This window comes from Chelonoidis abingdonii, chromosome 4, assembly GCF_003597395.2.
Source record: "Chelonoidis abingdonii isolate Lonesome George chromosome 4, CheloAbing_2.0, whole genome shotgun sequence".
NCBI classification, from domain to species: Eukaryota; Metazoa; Chordata; order Testudines; family Testudinidae; genus Chelonoidis; species Chelonoidis abingdonii.
In genome coordinates, this window is record NC_133772.1 from 28,948,910 (window position 1) to 28,975,472 (window position 26,563).

At 54.9% G+C, this 26,563-nt stretch overlaps 1 protein-coding gene across 3 annotated transcripts; it reads left to right on the forward strand.

Annotated features, from left to right (window-relative positions):
• The first annotated feature begins 1,497 nt into the window (after positions 1-1,497).
• SSH3 (slingshot protein phosphatase 3) lies at positions 1,498-26,318 on the forward strand. 3 transcript variants are annotated; one of them, XM_032794964.2, is made up of 14 exons: positions 1,498-1,652; positions 4,783-4,820; positions 5,532-5,697; positions 7,482-7,600; positions 7,989-8,060; positions 9,513-9,578; positions 12,698-12,892; positions 13,233-13,326; positions 13,549-13,677; positions 14,045-14,091; positions 14,537-14,683; positions 23,178-23,381; positions 23,605-24,058; positions 25,161-26,318. In XM_032794964.2, exons 1-14 carry the CDS (start codon positions 1,587-1,589, stop codon positions 25,707-25,709), a joined length of 2,346 nt encoding a protein of 781 aa, XP_032650855.1. In that variant the 5' UTR covers positions 1,498-1,586; the 3' UTR covers positions 25,710-26,318. The 3 variants fall into 3 exon arrangements, with proteins under 3 accessions (XP_032650855.1, XP_032650856.1, XP_074921087.1); XM_032794965.2 differs by having other exon boundaries at positions 23,181-23,381; XM_075064986.1 differs by lacking the exons at positions 1,498-1,652; positions 4,783-4,820 and adding an exon at positions 4,931-5,032.
• The last annotated feature ends 245 nt before the right edge of the window (positions 26,319-26,563 follow it).

The following is a 26,563-nucleotide window of genomic DNA, read 5'->3' on the forward strand; positions in this document are numbered from 1 at the left end:
AGGTGGAAGTTTCGCCTAGGGCCCGAAACATCCTTGCACTGGCCCTGGGTGCATGCTTTGGGAGGGATGTGGGCAAACAGGAGAGAGGCCAGCTGGGAGCAACAAAAATGATCAGAGATTTTAAATAACTGATCTATGAGGAAAGGTTAAAAACAGGGCATGTTTAGTCGGCTGAGGGGGGGACCTGTTAAGGTCTTCAAATATGTCAAGGGCTGTTATAATGAGACCACGGGTCAATTGTTTTGTGTGTCCACTGAAGGCGGGGTGAGAAGTAATGGGTTTAATCTGAAGCAAGGGATATTGAGGTTAGATGGTAGGAAAAACTTTCTAACTCTAAGGATAGTTCAGCTCTGGAACCAAGAGGTTGTGGAATCCCCATCAGGGAGGTTTTTAGGAACAGGTGGGACAACCCCCTGCCTGGGAATGGTCTATGTTTACTTGGTCCTGCCCCAGCATGGGGGGCTGGACCTGATGACCTCTCATGGCCCTTTCCAGCCCTATACTTTGATGGCTCTATGAGCAGGGGCCTGTTAATGGAGAAAAGACAGAGAGTTTGGTTTGTTTAGCCCAGCAAAATGAAGCTGGAGCAGAGCTGTCTCTATCAGTACAGCAGGGAGGGAGACAAGCAATTTAAAATAAAGGACAACGTTGGCACAAGAACAAAGGGGGAAAAAGTGGCCAGGCATAAACAGGTTGGGAACTAGAAGGTTTCTCCCCACCAGCGGAGTGAGGGGCTGGCCCCCCTCCCACTAGGAGCAGTGGGGCAAACAACTGGCCTGGTTTTAAAGTGGAGATTGGTAAATATATGACCAGGATTATATGCTGGGGTTACATGGGAGAGCAGGGGACTGAATGTGATCACCTGGATGGTCCCTACTAGTTCTGTGTCGCCATGGCAAAGTTTCTCATCTCCCCATCAATTTCCCCTCATTGGATCCCAAGAGTTGCTGTCAACATGGCCTTGAACTGGAGCAATCAAAGCACTCCCACAGCTGGGCGGCTGCTGCCTGGATGGGCACAGGATGTTATGTTTCTGGGACAAAGAGCTGGCGCTGCCTCTGCCCATCCAGCTTCAAATTCCAAAGCACTGCGCTCCCAGGCAAGGGGATTGGTGAGGCTCCCGGGACATGCAGGCCTAGACAGGAATAGCCGGTTCAGCGGCTAGTAGGAATTGAGGTGTATTAACAGAGCGTGGGGCTGGCACAGCAGGGGGCTCTGGGGTAGGACAGAGGTGCACTGGCAGAGCTGTGGAGGGCAGCCCTGGGCCGGGAGAGCAGGGCTCTGTGGGACAGGACACAGGGGCACTGGCAGAGCTGTGAGGGCAGCCCAGGACTGGGAGATCAGCGGCAGCGGTGGGGATTGAGGGGCACCACCCTGGAGGGCGCTAGCAGGGTCTCAGCTCACCCTACGTCCCCTTCTTGGCAGCCACTGTCTCCCGTGGAAGCTCTGGGGCCGGGCTGCCCCTTTAAGGGCCGCCCTCAGGGGAGGCGCCTGGCGCTGCAGCCTCCCGGCTCTTCCTGGTCCAGGCGGCGGCGGCGGACGGCCGGGGGCGCCCGAAGTTTGTGGCAGGTGGGGCCGGGGGGCGCATGGCGCTGGTCACCGTCCGCAGGTCCCCAGTCGGTAGCGGCCACGGCTCCCCCACCGGCCGCAAGGTGAGTGCCTGCCCCGCCCCAGCCGGGACCTCTGCCCGGCCCCATTCCTGCCCTAGCCGGGACCCCTGCTCGGCCCCAGCTGGACTCCCCGAGCCGGGCTCCCCTTTCCCTGACCCACACCCGGGCCAGCCCCTGTCCCAGCTGGGCTCCCCCTTCTCCCTTCCCATCCTCTCCGTGCCTCGGCGCTAGTTCCTGCGTCGGCTTTGGGGCTGTCTCTGCTCCCTGCGGAGCTCCATGGCTGGGGGGACGAAGCTTGTGGAGTGATTAGTGCCCTGCAGCGCCGGCGGTGGGGGTGTGCCCAGCTAGTCCAGCCCCAGCCTCTCCCAGCAGGGGGCGCTGCAAGGAGCGTGGTAGGAGCGCTGGCGAGGATGGCGCTCCCAGCTAGTCCAGCCCCAGCCTCTCCCAGCAGGGGGCGCTATGGTGAGCGGGGTGGAGGCACTGGCTGTGAGGGAGCTCCCAGCTAGTCCAGCCCCAGCCTCTCCCAGCAGGGGGCGCTATGGTGAGCTGGGTGGAGGCACTGGCTGTGAGGGAGCTCCCAGCTACTCAAGCCCTAGCCTCTCCCAGCGGAGGGCGCTGCAGGGAGCAGGGTGGGAGCACTGGCTGTGTGGGTGTGCCCGGCTGCCCCAGCCTCAGCCTCTTGCTGCAGGGAGCAGGATGGGAGCACTGGTGAGGGGGGGAGCTCCCAGCAACTCCAGCCTCAGCCTCTTCCAGCAGGGAGTGTTGTAGTGCACATCAAGAGGGCTGCCATTACACATGGGTGCCCAATGTCTGTGGCTGGCTCTAATTCCCTTTGCGCAGCCTGTGTTGCCCTGTGGTTTATCGGGCACCGGTACTGACTTGTCATTAAGTTTCACAAACAGACACTTCCTTAGGAGGCTGCTTCCCCTTCAGTTATCGTCTTGCAGTCTGCAAAGTCACGCTGAGTGCAGTGGGATCTGGGGTCCCAGTGCCCGGGTTCAACCCCCAGTGCCTCTACAGCAGGATCCACACCCCAGGCACTAGCGCTAGGATTCACCTTCCAGACCCCTCCCCCCAGCAGGATCCATGTCCCGGGCACTAGCATTCACCACCCAGCCTTCCCCCAGCGGGATCCACATCCCAGGCATTAGCACTAGGATTCATACTCCCAACCCCCCCGGGTGACCAGACAGCAAATGTGAAAAATCTGGACAGGGGGTGGGGGGTAATAGAAGCCTGTATAAGAAAAAGACCCAAAAATTGGGACTGTCTCTATAAAATTGGGACATCTGGTCACCCTACCCCCTGCCCCCCCCGAAGCAGGACCTATGACCAGGGGCACTAGCACCAGGATTCACACTCTCAGTTTCCCTGTGTACCGCAGGCTCCTGGCTGCATGGGCTTGTGAGCGTCGTGTCTGGTTGCACGCGCTTTGCTGGAAGCTGCCGCTCAGGAAGGGCCGGGATGCTGTTAATATTATTTTCCACACTAAAAAATGTCAGAGGAAATTGTCACTGGGCTGCGAGCCCCGTTCCGGCTCCCAGGAGGGAACAAAAAGGTCCTGATACCTAGGCTGAGGCCATGGATGGTGCCCGAAAGGGCTCATGGCCCAGTCAATGCTCTAAATAGGTGGGAGGCGTCGGGATGAGGCGTGCCCCGAATGTGGCCATTTCCCTGTTGCATCCTGACAGTGGGTGGCAAACCCCAGCCAACATCATGAAACTCCAGCTTCCTGTGCCAGCAATTGTGACCTCGACCGAGTGCCTTGCAGGCTGCAGGGATCCCACAGTAGCTTCTGGCACCACTGGAGTAGAGGGCCGAGGGTGCAGGAGTCCCTGACCCTGCTACCAAGCCTGGCTCCTCTGTCAGGCCTGGTCTACACTACGCTGTTAAACCGATTTTAACAGTGTTAAATCAATTTAACGCTGCACCCATCCACACTACACTGCTCTTTATATCGATTTAAAGGGCTCTTTAAATCGATTTCTGTACTCCTACAAAACGAGAGGAGTAATGCTAAAATTGATATTACTATATCGGAATAGTGTTAGTGTGGACGGAAATCGACATTATTGGCCTCATTATTTTACAGTAGCTACCCACAGTGCACTGCTCCAGAAATCGATGCTAGTCTTGGACCATGGACGCACACCACCGAATTAATGTGCCTAGTGTGGACGCGCACAATCGACTTTATAATATCTGTTTTAGAAGATCGGTTTAAGCTAATTCGAATTTATCCTGTAGTGTACACATAGTCACATCAGCCACACTCTCCTGCTGTCCGTTCAGCTCTCTGTGCATGCTCCTGGGAGGGGCAGGAGTCAGGTGACCCCGGCAGGCTGCCAGAGCTGAGCAGGAATCCTCCTGCAGGATCCTTCTTGGATACAAGGGGGCACTTCACTGAGGGCAGGGTTCTCCTCTCCTGTCTGCTCCCCCCTGCTAAGGCTGCTATCTCTGTTTTGTCTGCAGTTCCTCCTCCCGGCTGCCCCTTCCCCACCTACATGCTCCCAGGAGCCCTTCTTGAAACACACACACACCCCCCCGGGAGAAATGGCCAGTAAGAGTGGGTGAACCAGGCCACTGTTCCAGACTCCCAGTGCACGCGGGTGCCTGGCAATGCTGCTGTTCTGTTTACATCCTTAACAACGTTTTTTTGCTGGGGAATTTCTCTGGTATTCAAAAATGAGATATGGGGACTGTGATCCTCCCCTGACTCCAGATTCTTGTTTTTAGGTCTGGGGCACTAAGGGTGACACAATACAAGGTCACCATCTCTGAACTGAGAGCTCTGCTGGCAGAATTTGAGACCCCTTCGGCACTACCGGGGTCCTGGCAGGGTGATCAGTGGGCCAGCTCCTATTCAGACATCTGCAGGCACTAGCTGCTGCCCAGCACTGCCGCTCAGGAATTTCCCCAGGGCCCTGCAGTGCCAACTTGTTTCCGGGGCTCCTGAGGTGCTGCTCACATCCCACAGGGCCAGAGGAGCTGCCTTATCCTTGTTCCTTGCTCTGGACCTGCCCTGCCTGTGCTGGAGCTTGGGGGATGGTACATCCTCATCTCTGGCCCTAGCTGGGTGCCATGGGGCATGGCCTACATGCCCACCCCCTGCAGGGGAGCAAGTTCTGTGCCCAGCCTGGGGCTGATCTATCTGTCTGTGGTTCTTTTGCAGGATGAAGAGGTTTCCAGGAGGAGCCAGCTGCAGCGACGGTGAGGTGCCACTTCCATAACCTCCCCCCCAGCCAAAGGGAAGCTGGTTCCCAACCCAAGACCCCCTCCACCTGCTATGTAGTCACTGGTGAGAGATGGGAGGCAAGCAGGGTGGTCCCACCAGGGCGGAGCAATGACCGTGCACACTGCTTTTTGGAAGAAGGAAGCGGTGCTGAGATTCCCATGCTGGGCCCTCCCTGTTGCATTTGAAGGTCCTGCCCTAAAGCTGCTGGATAGGAGAAGGGACTCTGCCCCATATTGGCCCCCCTGGGCTGCTGAGGGGGAGGATGCTCTTATCAATCCCTCTCCACCCTGCTGACTTTTGAATCCTCCCTCATGAATCACCCAAGCCTTTGCATCTGCTCAGAGCCCCGGGGTGAAACTAACTTGCCCCTGGAGAGTTTTACTTCTGCCCCCTGCGGGCATGTAATCACCTGCTTTGAAATTGTCCAGGGGCTTGTTAGTGGCAAAGCTCTGAGCAGCTGCTGAGGCGCAGGAGCCGCCTGCCCACAGACTCAGGCAGATGCTTCTCATCTGGGAGGTTGCCTTCAGAGCCCTAAGGGTTAGCGATTCAGTTCTTTTTCTCAGTGGAAGCTGGCGTGCTCAAATTTGACAGAGTGGGTCCCTCCCCTCCCCCAGGGCCAGCTTCCCTTGTAGGTGCAGGATGTTCCTCTGTCTCATATTTATGTCCCCTCCCCACTCTCCACCCAGCCACAGCTTTGTCATGGTCAAAGGGGCTGCCTTACTCTTGCCGGAAGAGGAGAAGCTGGAGACAGTGCAAGAAACCCCACCCTCTCCAGACCAAATGCAAAGCCAGCAGGAGCAGCACCTGCAGCTGATGATGGGGCTGCTGCGGGAAGAGGATGCCATCCGCCTGGTGAGATAGGGCAGAGCTGGCCCGAGGTAGCTCCCAGGAGAGAACAGACCAGGGGGGCGGAAACAATGGGACAGGACCGGAGATGAGTGATGCGGACAGTCGCCACCTCAGATCATCAAACCACTGGATTCATCCAGCTCAGGATCAACCCTTCCCTTCACCTCCCTCCCTGCCAGCCTGCCCCATATCAGCCTCATGGGTCCATCCAGTCCAGCATCCTCCTACCCAGATCAGCCCCATGGGTCCATCTAGTCCATCATCTCCCCACCCCAGATCAGCTCAATGAGACCATCTAGTCCAGCATCTCCCCACTATCACCCCCTACCCCAGATTAGCCCAATAAGCTGATCCAGTCCCGCAGACTTCAGTGCTGCTGGAGCAGCTATCTTGGTGTACCCACAATGCATTGCTCCCACCTCACCTCATCCTCGTGCCTCCATTCACCGGGCCTAGGTCCCCAGCCAGTGCCCTGAGTGGGGTGGGTGAGCACAGCTTGGAACAGCCTAGCAGGTTTGATCTTGGTGCTCAAGGGGGAAGCAACAACAGGATATATACTGTAGGTGAGGAGGAGAAGGGGCAGACTGCACCCCCCATGCCTGTGTCTTCCTGCACTCTTACTGCCCCTCTCCTGAGCCCTGTTACTCACTGCCCCACTCCTTCCCTTCTCCCCGCTCCCTGCTGCAGCTGCCCCTCCCCATCCTGATTGCACCGGCCCAGTTCCTGCAGCGCTCCCTCCCCTCCATCCCACTCCCCACAGCCCTGCATGCACAGACACCCTCCCAGGCAGACTGGCTCAGGGTTGCAGTCCATCCATTGCATGAGCATTATTCATTGTTTGCGATCCCAGGCCTGGTTCCTCCTCCCATCCCTGGCACTGATCCAGCCTTATTGGAGAATTGTTAACCACTCTAGCATGTGGGCTGCTCCACTCACCGGCAGGGTACAGGATGTCATGCCAGGTTGGACAGGGCAGGGCTGGGCATTGCAGGCTCCTCCCCTCTGATGTCACAGTGCCCCTTGCTGGGGAGGGTGGGGCTGGGCAGGGGCAGATGGGGTGCTGTCTGTGTGCAGCGTGGAGGTTGTTGGGGGAGGGGATCCCTGCCTGTGGAATCTCATTTCTGAGCAGCCAGTTCCCCATTTATGGCTGCAGGGCTCTTGCTCTCGCCTCTTGGGCTGGCAGCCAGAGCCAGCTGCACAGTCCAGCCCAGGGGACTCTGCAGGGAGCTTCCCAGAGTTGCTCAGAACTTCCCTTGCTTGCAAGGCTGAGTCACGCTGCCTGTGCCCCCAAGGGCCCCCCATCCCTGAGAGCTGTGTGTGGATCGCTGAGCCCCAGTCGCGCACTGACCACCCCAGAGCAGAACAGAGACCAAGGGTTCATCTCTTAACATCTCCCTTATAGAGCCCTGACACTGAGTTGGGAAACCACTGCCCAACCCCTCCCTCTCCAGCAGGGGATGCTAGGAAGTTGGGGAGGAGCCTGCACTGCCCATCCCTGCCCTCCCCAGCAGGAGATGTTGGGAAATTGGGGAGCGGGAGGAGCCTGCCCTGTCCACGCTGCCCTCCCCAGTGAGGGCGCTGGGAAATTGGGAAGGGGGAGAAGCACTGCCGAGCCCTGTCCTCCCCAGCAGGGGGCAATGGGACACCAAGGAGGGGGTGGAGCCTACACTGCCTAGCCCTGCCTTCCCCAGCAGAGGGCACTGTGATACAGAAGCAGGGGCATATCAGGGGCACCGGGAAGTCACATGGAGAGGCAGGTCTCAGTCTGCCTCTGGCTTTGTCTCCAGGCCGTGCGGCTGGAGTCAACCCGGCCCCACCGGATCCGGTACCTGCTGCTTGTGTCGACGGAGGAGCTGGAGGACAAGAGTGAGACAGTGCTTCTGGGCGTGGACTTCCCTGAAGAGGGGTGAGGAGATCGGGGGGCTCAGTGAGGTGCAGGGAGGGATGGTGGATGCAAGGGTTGCGTTGGCGAGTGAGGCAGGGGAAGGGGAGCACAGAGGAGGGGGGAATTAGGGTGGTGGGGAGCAGGACTGAGGAGTGGGGGGTTCATGCCCCACAACCCATGGAAGGAGCTACCTGAACCCTGAGCTCTCAGCACCAGAGTAGCCAAACTCTTTGCTCTGCCCTTGGGCTGTCTCCCCCAGCATCAGAGCAGAACCCTGGACAGGAGCAGCGAGCTGGAGTCTGTGGGGTCCTTGTTCCAAGTCTGGAACCTCTCCCACACCCCAGTGGGGACCCCTACACTCACCCCTCCCACAAATGCTGTGTGCTCTGACCCCCCTCTCTGCCCCTAGGTCGACCAGATGCACCCTGGGGATGGTGCTGCCCCTCTGGAGCGACACCCAGGTCTTCCTCGACGGGGATGGGTAAGAGACCACAGTCGTCTGTGCTGCCCCCATGGGAAGATCTCCTGTGCGGGGATAGGGGGAGAGAGAGGGAAATTCTGCCTTGCGTCCAATCCGGACTGCATTTCACCCCCCACATGCCACACACAGTGACCCCGGCAACAGCCTGTCCTGCCCTCTGCTGGGCGGAAATGGTAGTACAGGCTCTAGATTCATTGCCTGAACTGCTGCCTGGCGCACAGCTCCCCTCCTCTCTCCGAACAGAGTCGTGGGGCTCTGAGAGACATGCCAGCTTTCACAGCAGCACCACCAGCCATGTCCCACGCAAGGTGCTCAGGGTCCCATGTCTTCTGCAGAGGCAGCTGCATCTTAACCAGCCATTGGCAGCCCAGTCAGCAATGAGGAATTTTACCAAAATGTTTCCTAATGTAGGAAACTTTAATGGACCATCCTTAGGTTTCAGAGTCAACATCACAAATTGATACACATTCATACCTCTCCCAGCTGTTGCTCTGAGCTGCCTACATTGTCAGACAGATGTCTCTGTGGTGATCTGAGTAATAACAACAACATTTGGCTCCTATCTAGGGCTTTTCATCAGTAAATCTCAAAGCACTATACAAAGAAAGTTAGGATCATTAGCACCATTTTACAGATGAGGAAACTGAGGCACAGAGTGGGGAAGTGACTTGTCCAAGATCACCCAGGAGGCCAATAGCCAAGCCATAAGTAGAAACCCAGGTGTTTTCAGTCCTAGGCTAGCGTCTACCCACTAGCTTCACAGACCTCCTTGAACAGGTGGCATTTATTAAAGGAAAAAGCTACAGCCTTCTGTCCTCCAGCTTGAGTCCCAGCTTTGACTCCTTTGTTTAGCAGGGTCCTCTCACAATTTGGAGCTCTTTAGTGCACGTTGCGACCTCTGGTGGCTGTATGAAGCACTGCAAGGCCCAGACATCAGTTTTTCTAATGGGACCTGAAAGTCTGTGTGGGGAGGGGCTTCTTAAATGGACAGGGCTTGGTTTGTGGCTGGAGGTTGGGAGAATACCAGAACACTCTCCTCCCCCTGCAAATGGCTCATGTGGATCAGGGATGCGGTGCTGCTGTATGGAGCAGAGAAAGCCCAGCTTGACTCTCAGATCCCAGACGCTGAAACCTGCTCCACCTCTGCTTATGCATGCGATCTGACTTGCAGGGAGCTGTTGGGTTGGCACTAGGGTGACCAGATGTCCCGATTTTATAGGGACAGTCCCGATTTTTGGGTCTTTTTCTTATATAGGCTCCTATTACTCCCCACTCCCATCCAGATTTTTCACATTTGCTGTCTGGTCACCCTAGCTGGCACCTAGCATTCACAGAGCTTCTCAGTCCAGCTCTGTGTGTTAAGGGTGAATGACTTCCTCCTCTCCTGCATCCAGCCCCTTCTCCCTGCCCAACCCCCCTGTGAAATCCCTGCCTTCCTCTCTGTGTCTCTAGGGGCTTCAGTGTGACGTCCTGGGGGCAGACACGCATCTTCAAACCCATCTCTGTGCAGACCATGTGGTGAGTGACCCCCATACTGCCTGTCAAGTGCAGCTGGTGGGAGCTGTGGGATTATGCGGGGGATGGACAAGGGTTTAGAAACAGAGTTGGAGAGATGGGATTTGGGCTGGACTATGAGTTTTCCATTTATTCCCCCCCATCAGATTTGGAAAGCAGGGGATATCTGTGGGGAGGAGGTGTCATGGCTGCAGAAAATAGAGGGATACCTCTGGGGTTTCCTTTGAGGGAGCTGTCATGGCCGCTGGGGTGGAGGGATATCTATGGGGATTGCCCTGGGGAGGGAGGTATGGTGGCCACAGGAGGTGGAGGGATATATATGGGGATTGCCCTGGGGTGGAGGTGCGGTGGCCACAGGGGGTGGTGGGATATCTGTGGGAATTGCCCTGGGTGGGGGCAGTGTGGTGGCCACGGGAGGAGGAGGTATATCTGAGAGTATTGCCCTGGGGTGGAGGTATGGTGGCCACGGAAGGAGGAGGGATATCTGAGGAGATTGCCCTGGGGTGGAGGTATGGTGCCTGTGACAGGTTGAATCACAGAACTCTCCTGGGAGCTGCCACTTGATGTGCCCTGACTACTTCTACTCCTGCTTTCCCTGCCAGCTCAGGACTCCAGCACCCAGTCTTGCTGAGCCAGACACTCCTGTCTGCTCCAACACAGACCCAGGGTCTGAATTACTTGCCCCAAAGCTGCAGGTTTACCTGAAAGCAGCTCACAGAAGTGTTCCTGTCTTTAAACTCTCAGATGCCCAACTCCTAATGGGGTCTAAACCCAAATAAATCCGTTTTATCCTGTATAAAGCTTATACAGGGTAAACTCATAAATTGTTCGCCCTCTATAACACTGATAGGGAGAGATGCACAGTTGTTTGCTCCCCGAGGTATGACATACTCTGAGTTAATTAATAAGTAAAAAGTGATTTTATTAAATACAGAAAGTAAGATTTAAGTGGTTCCAAGTAGTAGCAGACAGAACAAAGTAAGTCACCAAGCAAAATAAAATAACATGTGCAAACCTATGTCTAATCAAACTGAATACAGATAATCTCATCCTCAGAAATGCCTCTGCAAGTTTTTTTTCTCAGACTGGACACCTTCCAGACCTGGGCACAATTCTTTCCCCTGGTACAGCTCTTGTCTCAGCTCAGGCGGTAGCTAGGGGATTCTTCATGATGGCTCCTTCCCTTGTTCTGTTCCACCCATTTATATATCTTTTGCGTGAGGCAGCAATCCTTTGTCCCTCTCTGGGTTCCCACCCCCTCCTTCTCAATGGAAAGACACCAGGTTAAAGATGGATTCCAGTTCAGGTGACATGATCACATGTCACTGCAAGACTTCATTACCCACTTGCCAGCACACACGTATACAGGAAGACTTACAGGTAAAACAGTCATCAGATACAAGAGTGGTACATTTATACAAATAGGATGACCACACTCAGTAGATTATAAGCTTTGTAATAATACCTTACAAGAGACCTTTTGCATGAAGCATATTCCAGTTGCATTATATTCACTCATTAGCATATTTTTACAAAACTATATAGACTGCAGCGTCACAGTGGCCCTGGCGGGGAGGTGCAGTGGCCATGGGAGGCTGTGGGACAGGTGTGGGGACCTCTCCTCCCTCCCTCCGCCCCAGCCCCCTGTGTGTATCCCTGCTCCAAAGCCGTACAGTCGATGGAATAGGTTGTCAAGGCTGATTCCTCACTCTGGCACTTCAAGTACAGAAGGTAGGAGCCCGCAGGGGTTCTAAAAATTAATACTGGCCACTCCAGGCTGGTATTAAACTCTCAAACAGTTAAACAGTTTCACTCTGACCTTGGATGGGTAGATGCTGTAACCACCCAACTGCAAAAAAAACCCCTTGGGACTCAGGAAGGCTCACTTGGGAATTCCTTCCTGTGGGATACCCTCAAGCCCTCTCTCTCACACACCCACCCACTCACCCCCGGGGAAGAGCTGAGAAAGAAAACAAAGAAAATCAGCTGTTGCTACCAGCTAATTAAACAGCATGCACAAACCTCTTAGGGACACAAAAACCCAGTCCTGTTCTTAAAAAAGGTCAATTTTATTAAACCCAAAAAGAAAGGAAATACATTTGGAATTTAGGCTTTTTGCTAAACCTTAAAAGAAACAATTACAAAAATTAAGCATCAGGATAGCTGTCTTAAGGTTCAGCTTAAAGGTTACAAGCAAACAAAAGCATCTGGGCTTAGCACAGAGAACTCCACAAGCCAAGAAGAAATAAAAGAAATAACCCTAATCGCATCTTCCTAGACATTCCCTGATTACTTACATATTTGGGGTTTCAGATAAGTAGGGTTGAGGCATAGGGGCTGACTTCTAATGGTGCCAGTGGGTGCTCGACCTCCCCCCCCCCCGCCCCATGGCACCTCCCCATTCCAACCCCTTCCCCAAAGTCCCTGCCCCAACTCTGCCCTCCTCCCTGCCCATTCCCCAAATCCCTGCCCTAGCCCCACCTCTTCCCTGCCTCCTCCCCTCTCCCTTCCAGAGCTTGCTCAGGGGAGGAGGCGAGGTGGGGCAGGGCAGGGAGCTTGGCTGCTGGTGTGTGCAGAACACCCAGTAATTTTTCCCCATGCCAGGTATGGGTTGAGGTATGATTTGATCCTTTTTCATACCTGGTATTAAAGCTGCGTACAGCATTGCTGCTCTGTGTCTCTGCTCTTTCCCAGAGAACCACAACAGACAGACAAAGGGAAGATTTTTCCCAATTTTAAAAAGTTCTAACCCTCCCGTTGGCCCTTTTGGTCAGGTGCCCACTCCCTTCCTTTTACCTGTGGGCTTATTAATCCTTTACAGGTAAAGCAAGCAGAGAATAACTACTAACAGGGATTTTGTAGCTAACTGGTTGGCTGGGTGTCCACAAAAGGGAGCTCTCCCTCCCCACCTCGCGCTCATTTATCACACAGGGGCTGTTATGGTAAGGTAGTTGTAGTGCAGATGCCCTGCTCCCAGGCACTAGCCAAGCACCAGGGGAGCGGGTGGGGTCCCATATGGGAAGACACCTTCCCCCGCCAGTCCCTGTGGGCAGAGGTCTGTGCCTCATGCTTGTTGTGTCTCCAATCTGACGTCCATCTGCCTGACTGCTCCCCTCCTCCAGGTCAGTGCTGCAGGTGCTGCACAAGGCGTGCAATGAAGCCGTCCAAAACAACCACTTCCCTGGGGGCAGCGCGCTGGGTTGGGCTGAGTGGTACCAGCGTGCCATAGCCTCAGAGCAGAGCTGCATCAATGAGTGGCTGGCCATGTCTGACCTGGAGTCCGTGCGGCCCGACTCCCCTGCCCTCTTCTCTGACCGGTCAGTATCAAGCCAGGAGTGCTGGGAGAGGGGAGGGGGAGGATCGGCACAGTGTGGGGGGCCAGGGGGCTCCCCCATCAGCTTCATTCAGCGAGCCACACATGTACCTCTTCCTGTGGGGCAGCCCCCACCTCAGCAGCAGGTGGGGATCTGGATGGGGCAGGGCTCCATGTAAGAGCCTCGAATGCTAGATGCTGACTGGCTGAGCACCAGGTTTGAATCCTCCCTAGAGCCTGCAAATTGGTTGGATCTAAGCCAAAGCCTAACAGTGGGGCAGGGTCTGAAGGCAGAATCTGGGAGCCCTGTGGGCTTTGACACCCCATCTTTCTCTGTGCCCCAGTCCAACGGAGCGTGAACTTATGGAGCGGAAGATCCGGGCCAAACTGCGTGAGATGATGGCTACGGCTGATCTGGAGAGCATCACCTCCAAGGAGGTGGGGTGCATGGGGCGGAGGCAGGTTGGGGTGGAATATGGGGATGGGCATGCATTTGTGGGTAAAGGTGGCCTGGGAAGTGATTGGCTAGGGGGACGGGAGGGAAAAAGGGGCAGGATGTATGGCTTAAGGGGAAGTGGGAGTAACCAGCCAACCTCGCCTCGCCTCCCCCTCCCGGGGCCAGAGTGGGATCTTCCCTCTGATGGTCCGTTCCCCTTGCAGATCCGCACAGAGCTGGAGCACCGCACTAGCTGCAGCCTGAAGGAGTACAAGGAGTTCATTGATAACGAGATGCTGCTCATCATGGCTCAAATGGACCGTCCCTCCAAGATCTTTGACCACCTGTACCTAGTGAGGAGCTGTCAGGGGCTGGGAAAAGCTCTGTCCTGGCCTCTTCCAGCAGGGGCCACTGCAGGGAGTGGAGCAGAAGTGCAGGCTGTGGGGAGAGCTACTCCAGTTCTGGCCTCTCCCATAAGGGGGCACTGTGGGAAGTGGGGCAGAAGCACTGGTTGTTGGGGAAGCTCCCAGCTACTCCAGTCCCATCCTCTCCCAGCAGGGGGCACTCTTGCAGTTACTCAGGGAGTTAAGTCCAGCCCTGGGGGTAGGACTTTCCTTGAGATGGTGCTAAGGGAGCGGCTGCAGTCGCTGCCCTGGATTTTGCCCTGGATTTCCCCATTCGTCCATTCACCCTGCTGTCCCCCTCTCTGCCTGTCTCTAGGGCTCCGAGTGGAACGCAGCCAACCTGGAGGAGCTGCAGCGCAACAGGTGTGTGCTCCGGCCCTGGGGGAGGGTCGGGGAAGATTCCCCACCTGGCCTGTGTTGATCCAGGGCAACTTTCCATCGCCCTGCAGTGGCCAGATGGTGTAGAGAGATTAGTGAGTTTGCTGCTGCCTGTAGGGCAGGGTCGTCCCTGCAGCCATCCTGACCAGGGTGCATACTGAAACACGGGAGCCCAAGTGCTGGGGGATGGGCGTCTTGGAGCGACCCTGTCCTTGCCTGCCTATTGTTCTCCAGGCTGCAACGGGCTGTCTGAGCTGAGTTTGAATCCTGCCTCCTGCACTGCCTCACCACCCTGCTTGGTGCTCCTAGTGGGGGCAGGGCAGCTTGTCTCCAAGGCTACCTGCTGGGATGGGCATTGGAAGTAGGGTGTTTCGGGGTGTGGTAGTACTGGGGAGCCCTCAGCACCTCCCTGACTCCTCCTCTGTATCAGAATCAGCCACATCCTCAACGTGACCCGAGAAATAGACAATTTCTTCCCGGCTCATTTCACCTACCTGAATGTGCGGCTCTATGACGAAGAGGCCTCCCAGCTGCTGCCCTACTGGAAGGAGACATATCACTTCATCTCGGCTGTCCGGTGAGCGGGAGGCTTGGGGCGAAGGAATTGCAAATGTGCTAATAACCGAGCGAATCATCCCTCCTGTCCCCCATCAGCTCCACACACCCCAGCCTCTGTCACTGGAGCTAAATGAGATCCCGAGGTGGCAACTGGTCCTTTGTCCTCTCTGTGGCTGCACTGTGGGCTGCAGCCTCTAGGTGGCGACATAAGCTGCCTCTTGCAGAGTGTGTTACAAAAGGAGTGAGTGTGGGGGAGACATGTCCAAAAACATGCATGGGAAGGATCACATGTAACCTGGGTCACTTGTGGGCACTGGAAAAGGGAGCGTGGAGGGCATCTCTGAGATAATCATCATAGCTTATCGCTCCAAAACCATAGCCATGACTGGGGGGTGTCTCTTATCTCAAATAGTTTCTCAGGAGGACTGATGTTGATGGGGGCAGCACTGAGGTGTTTGCCTAGGCTCTCCACATTCACATCTGGGCCATTCCTCAGCTTCCACATGATCATATTGTCACCTGTCTCTGCCACCTCGGCTCTCACTTGATTTAGAGTACATCTGTGAGTAACAGAGCGGGAATTTTCTGTAGTATTTTTACAAGCCTATGTATGCCTCAGTTTCCCCTATACCTTGCATGGCGACCTGGTGTGGGGGGAAAAGGACTAAGTTTGCTGTCAGTGAAGGCAGAGACATGGGGGGGGGGGGGGTTTTCGTTGGTATGGCCTAGCTGTCAGAGCAGACTGAATGAGTCGTTAAAAAGGACTGGCAGAACATCTGAGAAGACAATGGAAAGTGCACTCACCAGGACAAGGAGGGAAGCTGAGCAGAGCCCATCCCCAGAACAAAGGACTGGGAGGTGGGGAAGGGGTGTGGGTGGCTGCTGGAAGAAGCTTGGAGCTCTCACCTGGGAACTGACTAAAGAAAGAAGTCGGAGAGAGACAGCGAGCCTGAAAGTGAAGTTCACGCGACGCCACAGCTTGGCTGGGATCTGGGCTGACCACAATAGATCAGGTTTCAGCCTTTCTTTCTCTGTGCCAACCTAAGGCCTTCCTCGGCTGGATCGCAGCTGACTAAGAAACCTGACTGTTCTGCCCATGCTGTTTGGTGTCACTGCAAATGCTGGGTGAAGTGCATTAATCCCTGAAGAGGGGACAAGTCTCTACCAGGAGTCTCTCTTAGCTGGCCTCACTGAACAAAGCTCCCAGTGTAAAGCAGGAAGGCTGGAGCCCCAGAGATACAGGCCCAGGAGGCCACGTGCCCTGCCCTGTGCAGGAAGAAGGAGACCACTTGGGCGCCTGGCACCACAAAGGGGGTTCCCCAAGAGACTGTTCAAATTTGGAGGTGTTGCACTGTCCTTGGGGAGCCACAATGCAGAGTTTTCATTCAAGGTCGTGCCCAGAGGGAGTAGCTCTGAAGGAATCAGGTTCTCCAAGTTCTCCTGCTTCTTTGTTACTCTGGAGCTTGCCACAGAGGTATTTGGGGTAAGGGATTTTCAGAGACAAAGCTCTTTTGAGACTTTAACCTCTTGGATGGTGCAATGTGTCCATGCAATGGGTATCTGGGATCCTGCACCTCTTTTGGTCTCTCCTTTCTACCTCACTGACGGTGGCACAGTCCCTGCAAGGCAGTATAGCTACAGTTTAAAAGTGCCTGTGATGATCCTGAGGGACTGATTGAGTTCAGTAACAATTTTGTGTGCATAACTCATGCTGGACCATACAGGGCACAGTACTCTGGAGCTAGGGCAAGACGAGTTAGTTGGTGTGTTTTAGGGTCAGCTCCCCTTTTACGTAGCCCAGTTTTTGAAGTACGCAATTCCTGCAGTTCACTTTCTTTTTCAGCTTCTTGATGTGCTCTTTGAGTGCCAGCGTTCTGTCTAATGTGACCCTTAGGTACACTGGATATTCATAGAGCTCAAGGATTGTACCAGCCCACAATAGTTTCGCTTAGAAGGAGATCAAAGTTAAGTGGGGAAATGGGATACCGGGAGGAAGGACAAGCAGGAGAGTGCAAGAGGGGAGGACTCCTGTCTCAGACCGAGAAGACTCGCTGATTGTCCAGCTATCTTAAGTGCCTATACACAAATGCAAGAAGCATAGGAAACAAGCAGGGAGAACTGGAAGTCCTAGCACAGTCAAGGAACTATGATGTGATTGGAATAAGAGACTTGGTGGGATAACTCACAGGACTGGAGTACTGTCATGGATGGACGGATATAAACTGTTCAGGAAGGACAGGCAGGGCAGAAAAGTATGTAAGAGAGCAGTATGACGGCTCAGAGCTCCGATATGAAACTGCAGAAAAACCTGAGAGTCTCTGGATTAAGTTCAGAAATGTGAGCAATAAGGGTGATGTCATGGTGGGAGTCTGCTATAGATCACCAAACCAGGGGGATGAGGTGGACGAAGCTTTCTTCTGGCAACTAGCAGAAGTTACTAAGTCGCAGGCCCTGGCTCTCATGGGAGACTTTAATCACCCTGATATCTGCTGGGAGAGCAATACAGCGGTGCACAGACAATCCAGGAAGTTTTTGGAAGAGTGTAGGACCAATCCTGGTGCAAGTGCTTGGGAACCAACTAGGGCAGAGCTCTTCTTGACTGCTGCTCACAAAACTGAAGAGTTAGTAGAGAAAGCAAAGTGGATGGGAACCTGGGAGGCAGTGCCATAGATGGGTCGAGTTCAGGATCCTGACACGAGAAGAAAGGAGAGCAGCAGACACAGACCCTGACTCAGAAAAGCAGACTTTGACCCCTCAGGGACCTGATGGGCAGATCCCCTGGAGATAAATGAAGGGAAAGGAGTCCAGGAGCTGGCTGTATTTTTAAGAATCCTTGTTGAGTTGCAGGAAAAAATAAAACTCTGATGTGTAGAAGATAGTAAATATGCAGGCGACCAGCTTGGCTAACAGTGAAATCCTTGCTGATGCTTACACACAAAAAGAAGCTTACAAGAAGTGAAGCTTGGACAAATACCAGGAGGAGTATAAAAAATTGCTCAGGCATGCAGAGTGAAATCAGAAGGCCAAATCACACTTGGAGTTGGCAGATACAAGAGATGTTAAGGAGAACAAAGAAGTTCTTCAGGTATGTTAGGTACAAGAAGAAAGTCCAGAAATGTGGGCCCCTTACTATGAGGGAGGCAACCATATGACAAAGGATGTGGAAAAAGCTAATGTAACTCAGTGATTTTTGCCTCTGTCTCTCACAAACAAGGTCAGCTCCCAGACTGCTCACTGGGCAGCACCAGTTATGGGGAGAAGTGAAAAGTCCCTTGTGGAGAACGTAAGTATGGTCGGACTTATTAGTGAAAACTGGACAAGCCACAAGTCCATGGGTAGATGCACTGCATCCAAGAAATAGCTAAAAGGGGTTGGAGGGATTGATTGCAGAGCCATTGGCCATTATCTTTTGAAAAATGGCATGAGAAGGGGAGGTCCCGAATGACTGGAAAGCTACTGTAGAGCCATTTTTAAAAGAGGAGGACACCCAGAACTACAGGCCAGTCAGCCCACTTCAGTCCCTGAAAATCATGAGCGTCCTCAATGGATCAATTCTGAAGCCGCTTTGAGGAGGGAAGTTAGATCAGGAAGACACGTCAGCATGTATTCACCGAAGGGCATCATGCCTGACTGACATAATTGCCCTTGAGGAGAGCAAATGGGTCTGTGGATGAGGGAAGCAGGGGAGTGATTCATTCCTAGACTTTAGCAAAGCTTTAGATACGGTCATCTACGTATTCTTGCCAGCAAGTTCAAAGAAGTTGCTGGATGAATGGACTTAAGAGAATGGATAGAAGCTGGCATAGATCGTCGGGCTCAACGGGTAGTTGATCAACAGCTCCACGTCTGAGAGCAGCATGGTTTCAAGTGGAGTTGCCCAAGGTCGGTTGCCTGGACTGTTTGTTCATATCATTCATAATGATCTGAGGATGGGTATGCACTGCTGCATCACTGAGGTGCAAGATGAGCACTACATTGGAGAGTGTAGATACGTGGAGGGTAGGTCTATAGGCTAAGAGGACCTAGACAATTGGCCAAAAGAAACCTGCTGATCTCAACAAGAGACCAAGTAGCAGATGTCCTGCATCTTAAGACAGAAGAAATCCCATCACTGTTCAGAATTAGGGAACAAATGCTAGGAAGCAGTTCTGCAGACCAAAGACTAGGGACAGTGACGAGAGCTGGATATGCAGATCAACGTGTGGCCGGCACGATGGCTAACGGCATTTTGGCGATATAAGTAGGGGCATTTTGCCAGCAGATTGAGGACTGATCATTTCCCTCTATATCGACATTGGTAGAGGCCTCATCTGGAGACTGAGTCCAGTGTTGGGCCCCACGTACAGAAGATGTGGAAAAATTGGAAAAAGTCCAGCGGAGGGCACAAATTTATTAGGGGGTGAAGCAATGACTTAGAGGAGAGTGAGAAGGAAGTGGGATTGATTAGTCTTGCAGCAAGATGCAGAATCCATGTGCGGATTTGATAACTGCTTTCGTACCTGAAGGGTCCAATAAGAGGTGGTCTAGACTGTTCCTCAGTGGTACCTGATGACAGAACAAAGCATAATGGTCTCAAGTGCAGTGGGGAAGGTTTGTTGATATTAGAAAACGTTTGGTCACTCAGGATGGGAAGCACTGAATGGGTTCCGTAGGAGGATGGGGAATCTCCTTCCTTAGAGGTTTTTAAGATCAGGCTTGACAAAGCCTGGCTGGGATGATTTAGTTGGGAATTGGTCCTGCTTTGAGCAGGGGGTTGGACTAGATGACCTCCTGAGGTCCCTTCCAACCCTGATATTCTATGGTTTTATGAGTCTATGATTCTATGCTTGGCCTGACAGTGTTTCAGGTGGAAGGCGTAAGCTGGTGTCTTGCTAGGGCTGGCATTCAGGATCCATGTGTGATAGTATTCTCCAAGTACACTCAAGGAGCCAGTTAGAATGTCCTCCAATCTTTCCAATTGGGTAGTGACGCAAAGATCATCTGCCTAAATGAAACTTCATGAATCGGGAATTCAAGTTGGTCATTTGTGTAGACATAAACCAGAAAGGGTGATGCCACAAAACCTTGGGGCAAGCTGTTCCATTGAGTACGACATTGACTTTTCTGACAATCCATCACGACAAAAAAGGTCGTTTTTTGAGCAGGGGGATGACTTGGGCCGCCTTGCAACTTCAGTAGAAGCACATGATAGTTCACAGGGTTATAAGCAACCGACAGGTCAACAGCACGACTTTTGTAATTTTACAGGCTTCAAAACCATCTTTGATGTATTGAATTAGGTTTACAACTCAGCCACAGGCAGGGAGGTCCTGGGCATTGTCATCAGTCAACTGGCCTTCTACTGCTGTCGCTATTCCATCTGCTAGCCTCTGTTCATATAGCTTGTAGGGCAGGAGTGTGTAAATTTTTTGGCCTGAAGGCCACATCTAGGAATCGAAATTGTATGGTGAGCCATGAACGCTCACAAAATTGGGGTTGGGGTGTGGGAGGGGGTGAGGGCTCTGGTTGGGGGTGTGTGCTTAGGGGTGGGGCCAGAAATGAGGAGTTCAGGGTGCAGGGAAGTGGGGTGCTGGGGGGGTGAGGACTCCAGCTGGGGGTGCGGACTCTGGGGTGGGTCTGAGGATGAAGGGTTTGGGGTGCAGGAGTGTGCTCTGGGCTGGGATCAAGGGAATCAGAGGGTGGGAGAGGGATCCGGGCTGGGGCAGGGATTGGGGCATGGGGAAAGGCAGGGGTGCAGGCTCTGGGCAGTGCTTACCTCAAGTGGCTCCCAGAAGCAGCGGCATGTCCTATCTCTGGCTCTTACACAGAGGTGCGGCCAGTCAGCTCTGCACATTGCCCCATCCACAGGAATCGTTCCTGCAGCTCCCATTGGAGCACTGGAAGGGGCCATTGGAGCACATAGGAGCTGGTGGGGGACCATGCCGCTGCTTCCAGGAGCCGCATGGAGCAGCCCCCAACCCTGCTCCTCAGCCAGAACGGGGCAAGCCCCAGACCCCACTCCCCAGCAGGAGCTCGAGGGCTGGCTTAAAACAGCTGGCGGGCTGGACTCAGCCTGTGGGCCATAGTTTGGCCACTCCTGTTGTAGGGTAAGCAGAATAAGGCTATTGAATGGTAATGTTACAGAGTTTAAGGTCTTTATGTGGTTTGAGTAGTGCAACCACTTGAGCCTGTTTCCACAGCCTGGGTACATCCATGCAGGAATCAAAGAAGTCAAGCAGGCACTTCTGTGCTCCCTCCCTGAAGCAGATGTGCTGGAAAACAGGGGGCCAGGGGGGCATGGCCCCATCAGTTTTTATTGGCTGTAAGGGTGAACGATAGGGGATGGGATCTTGGGGGGAAGAGGTAGTGCAAGAACGGAGGCTTAGGAAGAAGGGGTGGCGTGGCGGGACAGGGCTAAGAGTTCATTTGATCTCCCAGAATCCAGCTGCCTCTCCATGTTCCAGCGTTTTTGTGGCCGTGTCAGCTCCCGGTGTTGGAGCTGCTCATTGTGGACTTTGCTGTCTCCTGCTTGACTTGTTCTGTTCGCCATGTGGCTGCGTGGGCGGGTTTATGGGTTGCAATGTGTCACCATGTGACTGCGGCAGTGCACTTTGGTTGTAGTCCACGGGGGTCAGCTCGCAAACGGTGGCCCGTGCTTTTTTGCTGTCAGGGCAAAGTTTGTTGCCATAGGGATCCAGGTCAAACAGGTCCAAATATCTCCTATATTGCTGGTTTGTCTGTTCTAAAGTCCCAGTACAGATAGTGTCCGATGTCCCCGGGACACTTCCCTGTGGTACCTAGGATTGTGCAGCACCTAACTACTGCCTGTCCTTAGTATGAACGAGCCTTGTCTGTGCCTGCCAGAGATCAGCTCCCTGACTCCACCGGCAACATGATCGCCCCCCTCTCAGCCTGCGCCGACACCACTATCCCTCTGCAGATGAGCGACAGGCACGCTCCAACCCCCCAGTGTCCTCCTGGAGCATCCAGCCCCTGCTCCACTGGACACTCTCAGTATGTACCACTCCATTGTTCGTTTGGGACCATGCCTCTCAGCTTCCCACTTACATCTCAGCTCACTGCATTGTGATACGTTTACAGGGAAAACAAGGATAACATTTATCAAAGAATAGAGGCTGAAATAACAGCAAATACTTAGAAGCTCTGGAAGCAGCTGGTTACCTCTAAACAAAATCATAACCTGCCTTCTAGAGCTTAGACACTGTCCTGACTCAAAGAGGCTTAGCTCACCCAGAGTCATTCTCCCAGCTATTAACCAGGCCAGCTGTTGCCCTCCATAAGACAAGCTGTCTCACAGCTTGTCCCCTAGGTAAAGGAATACAGATGTCTCTCTGCATTCTCCCCATATACCAGACTAATTTGTTGATCTTAGAACCTGGCCGCCCTCCTGCCGGGTGTTCCTTCCAGTAGACATTGTGAGCTCTTATTGCTGGTCTTGATTAGCTGGTGGCTCTGTATGCAGATTGATTTATGTTGGAAGCCACACATGACACAATGGTCAGCCAGGGAGAGAGAAGCATTTGCTGTTCCTGCCTGAACAGAACCTCTTCCTTTCCTTCATAACTTACATACCTGACAGAACAAGAAGTAATTGTCTCGAGTTGCAGTGGGGGAGATCTAGGTTGGATATTAGGAAACACTATTTCACTAGGAGGGTGGTGAAGCACTGGAATGGGTTACCTACGAAGGTGGTGGAATCTCCATCCTTAAGAGATTTTTAAGGCCCAGCTTGACAAAGCCCTGGCTGGGATGATTTAGTTGGTGTTGGCCCTGCTTTGTGTAGGGAATTGGACTAGATGACCTCCTGAGGTCTCTTCCAGCCCTAATATTCTATGATTCTGCCTTAAGAATGCAGTGTTCAGTAGATACATCCACACATCTCACCGTGATTAGGGCAACCAGCACATTACTGGCTGCTGGTAGAAGCCTCACATGCCTCCGTTCAGTGCACTGTTATGTAGATGTGCTGGTTGCCCTAATCACGGTGAGATGTGTGGATGTATCTACTGAACACTGCATTCTTAAGGCAGAATCATAGAATATTAGGGCTGGAAGAGACCTCAGGAGGTCAACTAATCCAATCCCCTGCACAAAGCAGGACCAACACCAACTAAATCATCCCAGCCAGGGCTTTATCAATGCTGTTTTCCCTGTAAAACCCTGTGCCCACTTATGCCCTCTGCCAGTTGGCACCAAAGGGTCTCCAGGTCGCAGTCCCCCAGGGATGTGCTTTTGGGCAGGCTTCCACATCAGCAGACAAATTCTCCCCAGCACTCACACGTCAGAGTGATACTACTAATGGATTTATCCACTTCCAAGGTAAAGCAGCTGCTCTGTAGGTGAATCTCGGCTGGTACTAAGCTTTCCTGGATTATACCGCAGCCTCTGTTGTCACTTGCACTGGCCTGTGCTGCGATCTTGGGCTCGCTGCTGTGAGCTCCCTTCTGGGGAAGGGGAGGTGAAGAAGGTGCATTGAGCCCCTTGTGCCTGCCTCATCAGCCTGTATCCCCCAGCAGGGCCCAGAACTCGCGGGTATTGGTGCACTGCAAGATGGGCGTAAGCCGCTCGGCCTCCACGGTGATTGCCTATGCCATGAAGGAGTACGGCTGGGAGCTGGAGCAGGCCTACCAGCATGTGAAGGACCGGCGCCCCATCGTGCACCCCAACCCCAGCTTCATGAGGCAGCTGGAGTTCTACCAGGGCATCTTGGACGCCAGGTAACTGCAAGGAGGGGGAGAAGCTTTCACTGCCTAGCCTTGCCCCCCAGCAGGGGTTTTGTGACATCAGGGAGGGGGAGGAGACTGCCCAGCCTTTCCCAGCACAGGGCACTGTGACATCCAAGTGGGGGAGGAGACTGCATTGCCCAGCTCCACCTTCCCCTGCAGAGGTTGTTGTGACAACCCCAGCGCCTCATGTTCAGCTCAGTGTGTCTCTGCGCAGCCGGCACAGCAGCCTGTGGGAGCAGAAGGCAGGAGACAGCCAATGGGAGGACACAGTGAACGGGAGTGACACTGGCAGTGACCAATCGGAAAGTGAGGGGAGCCTGTGCCAGGAGATACTGAGTTCAGAGGAGGGGCCAGGGCAGCAGGAGGAGGAGCCAGTCACGACGCCCCAGTATTGTTTCCGGCCCCTGCAGGAGCCCCCCGAGGAGCCAGCCCAGGCCTCAGCAGGGGGCAAAGGACCCCAGATCTGGGTGCAGGAGGCAGAGGAGCTGGGGGGCTCAGACGACTCAGGGGCTGAGGAGGTCCGGGGGCACTTGGCCGTGCTGCAGGTGCTAGAGACACCCAGGACGCCACGTGACCGGCGCATCAACCTCTATGCCGTGATGAGGAGCATCAGCGAGATGGACAGCCCTGATGCCCCCACCCCGCTGGGGGATGCTGCCGAGGGGGAGGTAAGTGGCACAGCCAGAGGGCATCATGGGGGAGGGAGGAAGCCCAAGCTTGTGGGATACAGGGGTGTGGGAAGGTGCTATGCAGCTAGGGCCCTTCCAAGCTCTTTTGGTGCCCTATGTGGGGGCGGGGGGACTGTGTGAGTCCCCACCCCAGGCCTCCATGAAGGGGGGGAGCTGGCCACTTCCTACAGGAAGTGGAGTGACCCAGCCCAGCCTGCTTTGTTCCCCTGGTTCCCAGGATAGGGCGTCAGGGGCATAGGCGCCAACTTTTTCAGCGCTGGTAAGTGCCCGTGCCCCCTGCCCCGCCCCTTTCCCTGCCCCTACTCCACCTTGTCCCAGCCCCCACCCACATTCCCAAAGTCCCCGCCCTAACTCCGCCCCCTCCCAGTCCCTATTGGATCCCTTCCCCAAATCCCCTCCCCAACCCCGCCTCTTCCCCCAGCGCACTGTGTTCCTCCTCCTCCTCCCCTCCCTGCCCTGCAAATCAGCGGTGTCGTGGCGCAAACGCTGGGAGGGAAGGGAAGCAGGAAGTGGCGGCAGGCTCGCGGAGGAGGCGGAGGTGAGTTGGCGCAGAGGGGCAGGGCCCTCAGCACCCACCAATTTTTTTCCATGGGCTCTCCAGCCCCGGAGCACCCACAGAATCGGTGCCTATGGTTGGGGGGAACCACCCCCCAGCACTCGCCAGCAGTGTGGCTGGGGCTGGGTCGCTCTACTTACTGGTGAGTGCAGGGAGCCCGACTGCTTCCGGAGTCCTCAGGGGAGGAGGCGGGGCTGGGGCAGGAAGAGGTGGAGCAGGGGTGAGGGCTTTGGGGAGGGGATGGAGTGGGGGCAGGGCTGGGGTGGAGCAGGGGTGAGAAGAGGTGGGGCTTGGGCAGCATGCAGCTGCACAGGGCACCAGGAAATTTTATGCCTCAAATTTCCTGCTGCCCTATGCAGCTGCGTACTTTGCGTTTGGGTAAGGACAGCCCTGTGTGCAGCTGGAGGTGTTGCCCACATTTGGTGCAGGAGGAGAGGGATTGGGGCCCAGCAGAGAGAGAGCCTGAGTCTATCAGTGCCCTGAGCAAACCCGTTCTCTGATCACCTTCTCTCCTCCATCCTGCAGGTGTTTGCTGCCTCAGAGCGCGAGTCACCTGTGGAGTGCCCCCCCTCAGAACCTACAGCCTCACCATCGCCCCCACAGGACAAGGAGGAGCCGGGGGCAGCAGTGCCAGGCTCCAAGGCCAAGCAGCACCCACCGCAGGCCCCAACAGACAAGACAGGCAAACGACGGGGCCAGCAGCGCAGCCGCCAGGTCCCCCGAAGCCATGCCCAGCCGTGCAAGCAGATCTCCTACCACCCGGCGCCGGACAAGGTGCACAAGGCTGTGAAGCATGTGGAGGGCCCCAGCGCCCCGTCTCCACGCCGGGCTCGTGCCATGGAGCACCGCTACTCCGTGGCCCAGCTCATGGATGCTGCCCTGGTGCTCAACCGCACCAGAGAGTTCGAGGAGCGGCTGGAGGCAGCTGGGCAGGAAAGACCCCCCAGGGAGGAGCCTGCTAGCTCCCCACCCCTATCACAGGAGCCCCAGCCTAGAGGACGCACCCTCCCCCCATCACGACCCAGGAGGATGGTGCGGCAGGCCAGCGTGGACCTAGAGCCAGGCTTGGGGTGAGACTCCACCCCCATAGCCCCGCCTCCGACTGTGGCTCTGCCCCCATAGCCCAGTATACTGCCATGGATTGTGCTGGGGCTCAGCAGCTGCCCTGTACCAATGTCTAGGGGCAGGGCATTTGATACTGGGGGCATCAGTGCAGCTCATCCTTGGGAGGTGGGGCCTGAGTGCTGCTGGGGGTGGGGCCAATGGAAGAGATGGACTCTATGGTGGGAAAAACCCCTTCCCCAAGTATGCATCCCCTCCTCTCCTCCTGCAGATCTGGGGGAAGGATGGAACAAGCTCCTGTGGGGATTGCTCTGTCCGCCCCTCACACTGCACAGCCCCATGCTGCCTTGAGGCTCCTGCCCTGCAGCTGAGCAGGTGTTACTCGGGGAGGATGGCGGGGGCATGATGCCCTCTGTTGTCCCTCCACACTACCCCTTTGCTTTTGTGCCATTGAGTACTGCTTTAGTCAGTTGGGTCAAAGGATGCCAACCCCATCACTGTGACTAAGGAGAGAGGGGGTGAACTCCTCCCCTTCCCCAGCACTGCACATATAGACACCACGCCATAGCTCTCTGTGCCAGCCTCACTCTGCCTGTAAATAAAGAGTTAATTCACTTTGCAGTTGGCTCTGGCTCCTCTCTTCCCTGGGGTTGCCCTGCCCATGGGGCACATAGGCTCCTGTGCCCCCTACTGCCTAAGGATGGGACAGGAAGCAAGGCGCAGTCACTCAGGCCAAAGCCTTGTGAGGTGGGGTCTGGGACCCAGCCACCCAGAGGAGAACTAGGGAAAGGTGCTGGCTCAACAGCTCTGTGATCCGTGATCCCTGATGCCCCACAGATCAGGAGCACTGCTGGTTCCCCTGTCCC

Coding starts and splice junctions, on each gene's coding strand:
- SSH3 (XM_032794964.2), top strand. CDS start 1,587: ATGGCGCTGGTCACCGTCCGCAGGTCCCCAGTCGGTAGCGGCCACGGC. Junction 4,821..5,531: donor AGGAGCCAGCTGCAGCGACG/GTGAGGTGCCAC, acceptor CTCTCCACCCAG/CCACAGCTTTGTCATGGTCA. Junction 5,698..7,481: donor AAGAGGATGCCATCCGCCTG/GTGAGATAGGGC, acceptor CTTTGTCTCCAG/GCCGTGCGGCTGGAGTCAAC.